Source organism: Sphaeramia orbicularis, chromosome 1 (genome assembly GCF_902148855.1).
Source record: "Sphaeramia orbicularis chromosome 1, fSphaOr1.1, whole genome shotgun sequence".
Taxonomy (NCBI): Eukaryota; Metazoa; Chordata; class Actinopteri; order Kurtiformes; family Apogonidae; genus Sphaeramia; species Sphaeramia orbicularis.
In genome coordinates this window covers 46,292,739-46,305,718 of record NC_043957.1, presented here as the reverse complement: position 1 = coordinate 46,305,718, position 12,980 = coordinate 46,292,739, and the positions used below count along the sequence as shown (strand labels likewise).

At 38.6% G+C, this 12,980-nt stretch overlaps 1 protein-coding gene across 1 annotated transcript in view; it reads left to right on the top strand.

Annotated features, from left to right (window-relative positions):
* The first annotated feature begins 7,056 nt into the window (after positions 1 to 7,056).
* The window catches only part of cxxc4 (CXXC finger 4), a 50,059-nt gene continuing 44,135 nt past the window's right edge, over positions 7,057 to 12,980 (top strand). Inside the window, exons 1-2 of the mRNA XM_030148991.1 lie at positions 7,057 to 7,384; positions 9,326 to 10,265. Of these exons, the coding sequence (XP_030004851.1) occupies positions 9,441 to 10,265 (825 nt within the window). The 5' untranslated portion in view covers positions 7,057 to 7,384; positions 9,326 to 9,440. The remainder of the gene's footprint in view (positions 7,385 to 9,325; positions 10,266 to 12,980) is intronic.

The window sequence follows — 12,980 nt, the reverse complement described above, 5'->3', positions numbered from 1 at the left end:
GTGATGTTGCACACTAACAGACAGACAAACAGACAGACAGACAAACAAACAAACCCTGGCAAAAACATCACCTCCTTGGCGTGGGAGGGCCCACGGGGGGGCCACTGATCAGCCTTGGCGGAGGTCTGCGCTCTCCGAGTGCTTCTAGTTGTGATATGATTTTTTTCCATATCGCCCAGCCCTTCCCAAGTGATAGCCTAAGTTAGTTAGTCTTTCCGTGATTATGCACTTGAGTCACTCCCCTCACAGTGAACAACTTCATCATGTGCTCCACCACAAGGAGTCCATTTGTTTACAAACCAAACTGAAACTGAAACCAAACTGTCACTTGGGCTTTTTCGGAATTCAACGCAACCGCAGCAGCAAGAATCAAGGAAGCCGTTTCCATGTTTGTTGCTGCTGCAGCCATACTTCTGCTGCAGCTACCAAACTGAAAGCTAAACAAAACAGTCATGTTTGTCTTTTGTTTTTTTTTTCCAGAATTCCACACAGCCGCAGTATGGCTGTAGTGGCAACAAACATGACAAATTACTTAATTATTTTTTACAACTGCGGCTGCGTGGAATCCTGAAAAAACCCCAGTGGTGGTTTCATTTAGGTTTCAGTTTGGTATGTAAACAAACAGACTGCTTGTGACAGAGTACACTTCGAAGTTGTTCACCGTGAGGGGAGTGATTCAGGTGCGTAATCACGGAAAGACTTACGGATTTGTGACACTAAGGCTATCAATCAGGTTTTTTCTTATTTATTTATTTTTATTAAATTATACATTAACATAAAGATATACTTATGCCGCGTTTCTACCATGTGGAACTGGCTTGACTCGACTTGGGTACCAGGTCCTATTCCTGGAGACCGTTTCCATTACAGGATACTATCGACTTTACAGTACCTGGACATCATAGTGATGCGGTGCGTTACTTCCGTGTCGTCTGTTCAGAGAGTTACTGATAAACTTGCTTGTTGTGTGTTGCTCCATCAAGCTCATGCTGAATTTTTACATCTGAACCTCCTTGACAAACCACGGTGTAGTTTTCGGACTGTCATCATGTGGATTAACCTACCGCTATATTTACTGTAAACTTCCGCATCTGTTTTTTGTAAAATGGTGGGTCACACAGATGACTCTCTGACCAATCAGTGGTCTGCAGTGTTTACACGTCACATTTTAGTATCTGGTCCCCAGTCTTGGAACCTCAGCAGAGATGACTCCAAAAAACTATTACCAGGTACCAGATTCCAGGTCCTTTTTCACAAAGGAAACGCAAAAAGGCCGAGTCGAGTTGAGCTGATACCACGTAGTGGAAACGCAGCATTAGACATAAGGAGCCACACAGATACAGTACAAAAAAAATTATACAACAAACCTACAAACCTATTAAACACAAAAAAAGGGAAAAAAAACAACAACTCAACAAGATAAATAATATTATCAACTCCGCTTTACAATGCTCATTCAGGGTTTACAGATTTGATGCAAAATCGGTGACGAACATCATACACATTTTTAAATAGATTTAACCCATAAAGACCCAAACATCCATCTTTGACCTAATGCATCTGATCTAAAATGTTTAATACCTGTTGATCCACTAATCCTATCAATCCCTTTAAATACAGTTTGTCATCTTTTCATGCAAATTAAATATGACCCATTTGGACATTCAGAAACACCCGAAACACCGTCATCTTCTACAACATTGATTCACCAGTAAAACCCATGGAGTTAGATCAATGACAGTGGATGGAGACACTGGGTTTATGTTAAATTAATGATAGATTTGCTGAAAATGTCACTTTTTCTTCTGTTTTCTCTGTTTCTAATATAATAACCTTTGAATTTTCTCTGAGCTTTTATGAACATCCACATGATCAATAAATTAAATATAGGAAAATACCTGATTTTTGCTGAAAAAACACAAAATACAGAAGATAATATTATAATAAATGGTGATAAATCATTTAAGGAAGGTTAAATATAAAGAAAAATGTATTTGAGAACTGACACAAACGTAACACTGGGTTCTTATGAGTTAAATTTTCTGATAACTTTGCTCTCTATATTTTAATCCAAATCTCTTGACTTTCTACTCCTTATAATAACAGGCTTGTTTTTTTAGGTTTGATGCATTTGAAGGAAAGTGAATTATCAGTATTTTTTAGTTTATATCATAGTGGACATTCCCAATATGACAAATTTCTTCATACATGGACAAGGTAAGTAAGAAGATAAGTCATAAAATGAAATCATACTAACCTGGATGATGTGAGGTTGAGTTAGCTTAGCATTAAACCAGCCAGTAGAAATACTTTTACTCCTTTAAGACTCATAATTTTGTACATTTACTTGAGTAACGATGCTGATTATTCAGCTCAGGCATTTACTGTCCCTCCGTAGGGCAACCACAAATGAAATATAGATGACGTAAAGTGATCCACTTTATTTCAATAAAGTACAAACATGCAGCAGAACCATGCGAAAAAGGACTTTAATATAAAGTGTAAGGGCGTGAAGTAAAGTACTACGTTACCAGGGTCTTTTAATACAATCACCTATACTTGACCCATGAAGACCCAAACATCCACCATCAGCCAAAAGCATCTACTGATCTAAACTGTTTAATAACTGTTGAACCACTAATCCTATCAGTATATGTAAATCAGACAGAAAAATGCAGTTTCTCAGCTTGTCATGGTCATCATATATGATCCATTTGTACATTCAGAGGCTCCATAGTGAGCACAGAAACACAGTCAGCTTCTCCAACATTGATTCACCAGTAAAACAAATATAGATTGATCATTAACAGCGGTTGGAGACACTTATTTTTACATTCAGTCATTGATATCTTGTCTGAAAAAGTTACGTTTTCTTCAGTTGTCTCTGTTTTCTGTTACAATAACCTTGAACTTTAATCTTTATGAACATCTACATGATCAGTAAATCAAATATAGGAAAATACCTGATTTTCAATGAGAAAAGCAAAATATAAAGGTTAATATTAGAATAAATGGTGATGAATCACTTAAGAATGATTAATATAGAGAAAAAAGAATAATTTGGAAACCACCACAAAAGTAGCACTGTTGTGTGTATGGATGTTTGTGTGTATGAATGGACAGATACATGTATGTATGTATGTGTGTGTGTGTGTGTGTGTGTGTGTGTATGCATGTATGTATGTATGTATGTATGTATGTACGTGTACATGTATGTATGTAAGTGTGTATGTATGTATGCATGTGTATATGTATGTATATATGTAAGTGTAAAATATATGTATGTATGTATGTTTGTATGTGCATGTATGTATGTATGTGTATATGTATGTGTATATGTATATATGTATGTAAGTGTAAAATATATGTATGTATGTGTATATGCATGTATGTATGTATGCATGTATGTATGTGTGTATGCATGTGAATATGTATGTATGTATATATGTATGTATGTATGTTTGTATGTGCATGTATGTATGTATGTGTATATGTATGTGTATATGTATATGTCAGGGTAGAGACTGCGATCTGGTAGGATCGGCGATTCTACCAGTAGAGACTCCGATCGTAGTCTCTACCAGTAGAAACTCCGATCAGAGTCTCTACTGGTAGAAACTCCGATCCGAACCCTAACCCTAACCCTAACCCTTCTACTGGCAGGATCGGACTTTCTACCAGTAGAGACTCTGATCAGAGTTTCTACTGGTAGAATCGCCGATCCTACCAGATCGCAGTCTGTACCCTTACATATGTATGTATGTAAGTGTAAAATATATGTATGTATGTGTATATGCAAGCATGCATGTATGTATGTATGTATGTATGTCTGTATGTGTATATGTATGTATGTATGTGTGTATTTGTATGTATTTATGTATGTATGTATGTGTGTATTTGTATGTATTTATGTATGTGTATATGTATGTATGTGTATGTGTGTACTTTCCCACTTCTGCATTTCAAAAATGTCAGTACATTACTGCTAATCTTTGTCTTATTTTAAGTATTCTTGAGTATCTACAGACTTTTGGCTGGACCACTTAAATCATTTAACCCATACAGACCCAAACAGCCACTGGTGACACAGACCATCTACTGGTATAAACTGTGTCATACCTGTTGATCCACCAGTGCCATATTAGTCTGTATGTGGCCTCTGAACTAACATGAGTTTGACACCCCTGGGTTAATGTGTCATCATTGCATTACTTCTAGTTTCTCTGACAGTTTTTGCAGTTGATAAAGGAAATGATCACTGATTAGAGCTTTTATTGACACTGATTGCCAATTATTTGAAAAGACTGGTGTAAAATAATCTTTTTTTTGGGGGGGGGGGGCTAATGAGATAATAGAGGCATTATAACGCTGTTCTTATTATGCATAATGTCTGTGAAGTCATGTTTAACCCTTTCATGCATAGTGGTCACTCCAGTGGACAGTTCTTCTCCAGCTCTTCTCTTATATATTCATGGGTTTTGTTGTTTTAGTTCCATATCAGCCGACACAGTGGACATTTATGCATCATCCCATAATACACTGTAATTCATACCATTACTGTAACTTTGCAGATCAGGTTTATCAACCTGATCTGCAGTAACATGTGTTAAATCAATTGCTAATCGTTATTAGACTGTAATCAACAGTTTTCTTAATCAAAAAGGTTTTTTTTTTGCATATTGTCTGCATGAAGTTAGTAATAACTAGTATTAGAGTATGTTAAAATGTGAGAAAACGTCAGATTAGCTGCATGAAAAATGTTTTTATTTCATAGTTTTCACGCAGTTTATCACTTTCTGACGATGGGTTTTAAATACATGTTTTTCTGCTTCAAAAATTGATGTCCAGCTGAGTGGACATTTTTGTGTCTCCACGAAAAATAGGTTCATAAAAAAATTTCAATCGCATTGTTTTTTTCATGCCTAAACACTGTAAGCCCGGAATTTGTATTTACTAAAATGCTTTAATTACAATGCACTTAAATGATTTAAGTTTTATGATGTTACTATAAAATGTTAAGTATATTCTACTAATTTGTAGACATAGCTGAAAGTACGAAAAAGTTTAAGTTCAGTGGAATTCAATCACTAAGTTTCAGTCATGACCACACCTTTTTATCTTCGCATTGCATTGTGGGTATTGGGCATGTTGTTGAAAATGTGTTATTTTTCTGTGCAGGGGTTCAGTGGGGTTGTGGTGTTAGTGTTAATTTGGATTCAATGTGTGTATGGCAGTGTTTATTGGACTTTTTGTGTTTGTTTTTGTATTTTTGTAGAGCTGCACCATGAGTCAGAGCCATAGGAAGAACAATAACTTTCCTGTTCATCCTAAAAGTTTGTTGAACTGTAAAAAATTTTGTATTTTGATAAGAATAAAGCATTGCCTGTGTTTTATTATTGACATAAAGTAGTTGATTGTTCACATTGTAATGTAACATGTTGAATAACTTAGTAACTATTATGGATAGGTATGGAAGGTTAAGTTTGGTAGTCTTAAAAGAAATTGTATACTCAATGATAAAATAATTTGGCTGCAATAGAGTAAATCAATCAGTGTAACCTAAAATGCAGAGTTGTATAGTTTGATAGTGGGGTTGATTTTACAACAGATTTAAAGTACAAATAACTTGTCTTTTAGTGTTTTCTACTTAATAGTTTAAGTTCAATACTTTTAGCATTAAAGTTCAACTACTTAAACCAACTGATTAGTCGATCATTACTCAAATCATTTAAGTGCAATCAACTTGCCTCAAATTTTTTTGAGTAAACTCTACTTATCCGGGCTTACAGTGTACATGTTTTTTTGCTTCAAAAATTGATGTCCAGCTGAGTGGACATTTTTGTGTCTCCACGAAAAATAGGTTCATAAAAAAATTTCAATCGCATTGTTTTTTTTTTTCATGCCTAAAGAGGAATAAAAACACTCAGGAAAAAACAAACAAACTCCTAATTCATGCATGAAAGGGTTAAACTCAACAACGGTGGATATTATTTTAACTTCTCTCTAAACTGCAATGAAATCAAATACAGGTCTGCCTTAAGTAATGCTCTGAAGGCGATTAATTAATAATTAGCCCCAGATTGAAGTTACAGAGGTGATGGTCCCGTGTTTACTTTTTTTTTTTTTTTTTTTCTAAACTGTTCCCTGAAGCTTCCAGATAAGCGCTGAGAGGGAGAAAATAATCCTGCAGTCTGATTGGAGTCATAATTTCATTTTAACTCAAGGCTTATAGGCATCAACATGAATGAACGCACAGTGTCGCACATGGGGGCTTGTGGAATGAATGTGCCACGCGTGCCCGTGTGTTGTCAGCCTGTGGGAGCTGTAGGCATGGGTGGCCAGCAGGCGGGATTTATAATGGTGATGAATCCCGGAGGTTTTAGTAATTATGGCTGTCGCTGGACGGAGAGAGAGAGAGAGAGGGGGGAAGAGAGAGAAAGGGGGGGACGTGGGGGTGGGAGTGGGAGTGGAGTGCAACCCGGCGGAGGCATTTTATCTTAATCACAGCTCAGCTCCATTCAAATTAATTTGACAAGTTTCCCCAATCCTTATTAAAAGACGCGTCTGGCAAATGACAACCCCCTCCTCCTGCCCAAATGCCTCGTCATTGCGTCCGAAGGAATATATTAAAAAATATTTTTGAAAAAGAAAAAAAAAAAAAAAAAAAAAAAAAAGAGAGAGAGAGAGAGAGAGAGAGAGAGAGAGAGAGAGAGAGGGTACAAGGAGACGCAGATATTTCCCGTAGATATTTTTCTCCCTGTAGGGCGCCCTGAGCCATCCATCCCTCCCACCTCCCGAGTGTTTCTATAGTAATTTCCAGCCAATGATCAGTAGGTGTCCACATCCCTGCTTCCTCACCTCAGCACCAATCAGCCACACACAGCGACAGGAGACACGGACTGAGCACAGACCAGGCAGACACACACAATACAGCCCCCGGATCAAGAGGAGAGGAAACACCTCACCCCCCAACTGCGACTCCCCCCCTTCGTCTTTATTTCTACGACACCCTTTTTTTTTTTTTTTTTTTTTTTTTTTTTTTTTGGGGGGGGCTTATTTATGCACTTTCCAACCTTTTTTTTTTTTAACGTGACACGAAAGTCGATAAAAATGCTCCTTTTGTTTTGAGCGCTCAGAAAACACGCACATACACACACGCACATACACATACACATACGCACACACACACTCGCTTTCCTTTTCGGCAGCCCGTGTGTCTGTGTGCGTTTTCTCGTTTCTTTTGCATTATTTTTTCCCCCCTTTTCTCCTTTTCCTTCCTTCCTTCTTTCCTTCCTTCCACCACCACACACACGCTCGGCAGTCATGTGCCTTTACGCGGTCGCAGGCTGGTAGCATCTCTGGAGCTCTTCTCAACAGGAACCTGGTAGGTGATGCTCTCCCTCTCTCGGTGTCCGTCCATGTTTTGCCTTTAAGTCACTGTCATACCTTTTGCATGCGCTTTGCTCCCCCTTTTTTTTTTTTTTTTTTCTTTTCTCCTCTCTCCCGTCCTCCGATTTGTATCTGTGCGGCTGCCAAGTGATCCAGGCAATGTCAGATTAATTTTTATGGGGTTTTATTTGCACTATTGCACCGCATTCCCCTCCTTGGATTATCTGTGCATGACCTTTGATCTGAATGTCTACCACAGACCAGACTGAGTGTAATTAATGGCACCGTGGCGCAGCAGCGGCACAATGGTTCGTCATCGGACGTGGCTTTCTTTCTGTCTTTCTTTTTTTTTTTCTACTTTTCTTTCTTCAGTCTCCCCTTTCTTTCTTTCTCTCTTTCTCTCCTCGCTCTGTGCTTCTCTCCAGCTCAAAGTATTGAACATTTCTGTCTCTCTAAACTTTGTTTACAGGCTGAAAATCAATGTCCGTGACTTGATTGCCTTTGGGCTGCGTATTTCGCTCCAGGGGTGAATTGATTAAGTAATAATGACCCTGAGGAGGGCTGATCATTAAGCCAAGGAGGTTTTGTTTACCGGTGGCTGCGGGTAGTTTGGGATGCCACATTGACATTGAACCTTCAGATCTAACGTGGACTGTAGACAACACTGTGGGTTTTACATCGGTGCCATTAATATATAAACTAATAACACTTTTGATTGGTTAGATCATGTTGGATATTTAAGTGCATGTTAAAAAAAAAAAAACAAAAAAAAAAAACAAAAACAAAAAAAAAAGTGTCATAAAATAGATTGTAGCCACTAGGAAAATATTGAGATGATACTGTCTGAAAAATTTGGTTGTTATTTTAACAAGGAGAATATACCTTCTAGGAGATGTTTAGAAGAGGATGCACTTCAGTATTCAAAGGACTGTAATAATGCCACCCAGTATGATCTCTCCAGTTCCATGTGTGCATATTTATAATTCATTTTTTCGAGACAGCTGCCGAGTATCACCATGGAAGTGATTTGAAATGCTTTAGTGTTCCAGCAATGGATCAGCTTTGGCAATTAAGAGAGAAAGCCCAGAAAAAGGTAATGGAAGTAGGGGGAGATGTGTCTAATGGGCTTTTATCTGTGGAAACCAAATCCAGACAGACTGGTGGAGAGAGAGAGAGAGAGAGAGAGAGGAAATGGACCCCCCCACACACACACCCTCCACCCACCCACTCATACACACATAGACACCTAAACACACCCTCCGAAGGCAGCTGACACTGGAGTTGGTCTGGTTCATGATCTTGATGTAAATTCACCAGTGGCTATCTGTGCTGTCATTGAGTAAATGTAAAAGAGCTAGCTATGAATGAATACCACAGAGGCTCAACACACTCATGTTTACATGGTGAAAGACATTCAGTTTAATTTTTTTGGCGTTGTTTTTCCCAGCAACTTGTGCTTGTGCTAACTTTTTTTTTTTTTTAAATAGTGACATTTTAGTTAGATTGAAAAAAATATTTCTTCCAGTAAAATGTTCCCTCGTGTCTCAAATGCATTTATTCATTCTGTGAAGTAGCTGATTGGATTTTTTTTTTTTTTTCAAAATATGTTGTTGATATGATTTTTGTGACAAGACATCTAAAAACATCTCGAAAGCCTAGCGTTTTTCAAGCATGCTAATTTTTCCCCTTATTATAATAATCACATGTTGGTCTGTCACAGCTATCATGCCACTGTCAACAGATGTAGATCAGTTCTGACTATTTGTGATAGTTTCATTATAAGACGTCAGAGCGTAAACAATGCACCAGAGAATTCTTCAAATGTTCAGATGTAGGCTTCAGAGAAAGTTAAAGTAGGGAAATTAAAACTGATTAGAATGAAATATTTGCCTCTTTTATGTGTAACTTTTGTTTTTTTGTTTGTTTTTGCTTTTAGCACTGGAGAAGATAAACCAGGATGGTAACACACTGTTTGTAACCAGCTTCACTTTCGACAAAGGCCACTGTAACCTCACTTTCTTCTCCTAAACATTGACAACCATTTCTCAGCCATGTCTAACATAAACAATGCGCTCTGCATTGAGAACGGACAGAACGCAGATGTGTCTCTCTTACAAAAGGATAATCTTCAGGATGGTGGATTAAGCCAGCTTTTGGATTATAACGCAGAAATGGAAAGGTACAGGTCTTTTGCAAACTTTTATAAAACAAATGGGGCATTTCCACAGACTGCTAAGATTGCCCGCATCACAACGCCCATTTTTCCCAGTGCTAGAATTGGCATGTCCCCTTGGAACTGCGATAACGCCATGCTCTGGGGAAGGAAATCAGCGGCAATAAACCCTAATAGGACCAGCATGCATAGAAATGACTCCCAGAGGCCGGGGAAGCCTGGCGTGCCGCCAGAGACGCTGCAAATGGCAAATAATAATTTCCTCTCTACCTTATCCCCCGAACACTGCAGACCTTTAGCAGGAGAATGCATGAACAAGCTGAAATGCGGCGCTGCTGAAGCAGAGATAATGAATCTCCCAGAACGCGTTGGAACTTTTTCCGCTATTCCGGCTTTAGGGGGCATCTCATTACCTCCCGGGGTCATCGTCATGACAGCCCTTCACTCCCCCGCAGCCTCAGCAGCCGTTACAGACAGTGCGTTTCAAATTGCCAATCTGGCAGACTGCCCACAGAATAATTCCTCAGCATCCAGTGGAAACCCAGCGAAGAAGAAAAGGAAAAGGTGTGGGGTCTGTGCACCCTGCAGGCGGCTAATCAACTGTGGTGTCTGCAGCAGTTGTCGGAACCGCAAAACGGGCCACCAGATCTGCAAATTTAGGAAATGCGAAGAGCTGAAAAAGAAGCCAGGCTCATCGCTGGAGGTGAGAACAGGGGCTCTGCTTCCCCTTCTTTTGTTATTATCCCCTTGCACTCCAAAGCATTAACCTTTTCATCCAGTCACGTTCTAAGCCCTTGAAAATTGTTTCCATGCCCACCCATGCCTGAACATCCCCCTGGCTTCTCAAATCTGCCTACCCGCCTAGCCTAATTGGCAGTAATTAGGGGTGTTTGTGCGGAGCGCAAGCTGAGCTTGGCTCAGACACCCCTAATTGCTGCCAGTCAGGCTGGGGCTGGAACGCATCCGAACAACCCTGAGCTTGGCTCAGCTCCAAGCAGGGCTGGGAAATGGTTTTCAGCAGAGAGCCATCCCTCTCTGCACCCGGTCATTTTAACCAATTATGGAAACCGTCTCTGGATGGGGAGAATCAATATCCCACAAAGCCTCAGCCTCCGACCACCAGGAGATGGTGAGAGTGATGGCAGGGCTGCTGATGGCGTTTCTCAAAACATCCCCCAAGTTTTGTGTAGGGAGGGGAGTGAAGCACCCTCTTCCTCTGATGTGTGAAGTGATTGTGCATATACAGTACAATAGAGAAAAAATCATTTTATATAATACAGTATTTGTGTCATTTGGGATCAATCTGCACCATGATGCATATGAGGAGAAGGGCAGAGGCAGAAAACATCAGCCTCACCTAGAGAAGAGAAAAACACACTGAGGGTTAACTTAATTGACACGTTGCATCAGTATATAATTGGAGGGCAGTGTTTTCTAAAAGGTTCATTTTAATTGGTTTAGTTTGTAGCTGATCTAGTTATCGAATATTAAGTAGTGGATGTGTTTCTTTTTATCTTGAGAGTTTGAACTTGTTCATTGAGTTAACACGAACCTGTATAGATGAGTCACCAACAACAGCAACCTGAGGGCCCAATGATTCGCTCATTAATTAAGTAATTACACAGAGAAGAAAAAAAGGGTAATTAGAAAATATTACCTAATCTACTTATGGAAAAACACCATGTTTGGATTCCTTTGTTCAGTCTAAAGTGTTCAGTTTAAAGTCATTTTAAACCTAAAATATTTAATAGTGTGTAAATCCACGATTCATGACCTTATCATTCATTTTTACACATATTTATGTTGAATTATGCTTATATTGGATTGTCATGGGTTCAGAGTTGAAAATGTCAGCTGATTTTTACTTTGTATTAAGCTTCAAATTGAAATTGTATTTGAATGTAAATGATGGGGCTTGTTTTTGTTCATTTAGTGAGAATAAGTCCTTTATATCTGGTGAAAATAGTATTTTTTGACTCACCTCTCATCACTGTTTGTCCTCTTTGTCATATAGATGTTTTCTATTTAGTACTATTTAGTCCACATGATGCTTATGTCCCAAATTAATATGTTTCTACTTCTTTATGATTTTGACTGAATCCAAACCACCAAAATGTTGCTCACTTTTCTACTAAAACAAAAAGAAGTCAAAGACTAACAGGTCTTTTATTCTTACATCTTTATCAAAGATAACTGAGCAGTGGGTAGTTAGATATGATGCTGACAGTTTGAAACAGGAAAAAGCCAATTGTCATTTCATCAGTTGATATCATCCCTCCAATAATTCTGACACCTTTGGAAATGAGTCTTCATGAGAAAATGGACAAAATTAATCCAAAAATCGCTGCTCAGTGCATCTGGAAATGAATATGAAACTGTAAAAAATGTAGATGGGATCATTTTCCTTTAAAGTCAGTAATTCCAGGTGAGAAGATCGATATTAGCCCTTGAGATACTAATACTTGTCTTATCAATGCCTAGCCTATTAAATTTACCAAATTTTATCAGATTCTACCAAATTTTATATATAAGCACTGCAAAAAATATCCATCTGTCTGGAATTAAGATTCTAACCATGAGTCATTTTTTGTAACAGGTGAAAAAAAAATCTCCTAGTTTACTTTATTTGTGTGTAACAAGTAGAATTAGGGAAAATGTTCTTGATTTGAAACTTAGAGGGTTCATATAATTCACAAATATGCCAACTTGTCATATTCCCGAAGCTGTAAAACTGTGGTAGAACCAGCATTGGAGTTTGAGTAAATGGTCACCAATGGGTTACAGGTTCTAGGTCGGACATCCACACCAGAAGTGGCAATCGGAAGTTCATTTATTGTTGACTGAATATCTCATGTACTAACAGGTGTCCTAAACAGGTGTCCAGGAAGCTGGCCTCACATTTATAATGCATGGGTAGACTCCCTGTTGGAAAACATCCATTTGCAAAGATGGTTAGAATTACTAAGGGTGTGAAAACCCCCAAAACAAATCCACACATGCTTTAAAAAGATCCTTGGCTGGGTTCAGTAATTCATATTATGGACTGCTCCACCTGAAGTAATTGTTATTTTTGACTCTACATCTGTAATTACAGGTGCACCTTCTGCTGCGGAAATGGGTTTGAGTTTAAAGGCATTTTAGAGGTGTAAGTTGCGCCCTTGCGTAGACAAACTTTTATACACACATTAACAGAGAGAGCTTTTTTCACCTTGTTGATGGTGCTAATTGTTTTAGTGTGGCTTTATTGTTAAGATAACATCGCTGAGGTGTGTTCAGGAAGACTGTTGACAGCACGTGTATGTTCACATGTGATGGTCACATATGTCTCTCTCACTGTTCTACACGAGGAGATAGACAAGCACACACATCTCACTCACATCCACACCTCATATTCACAAACAAACAAACGCACACGCCA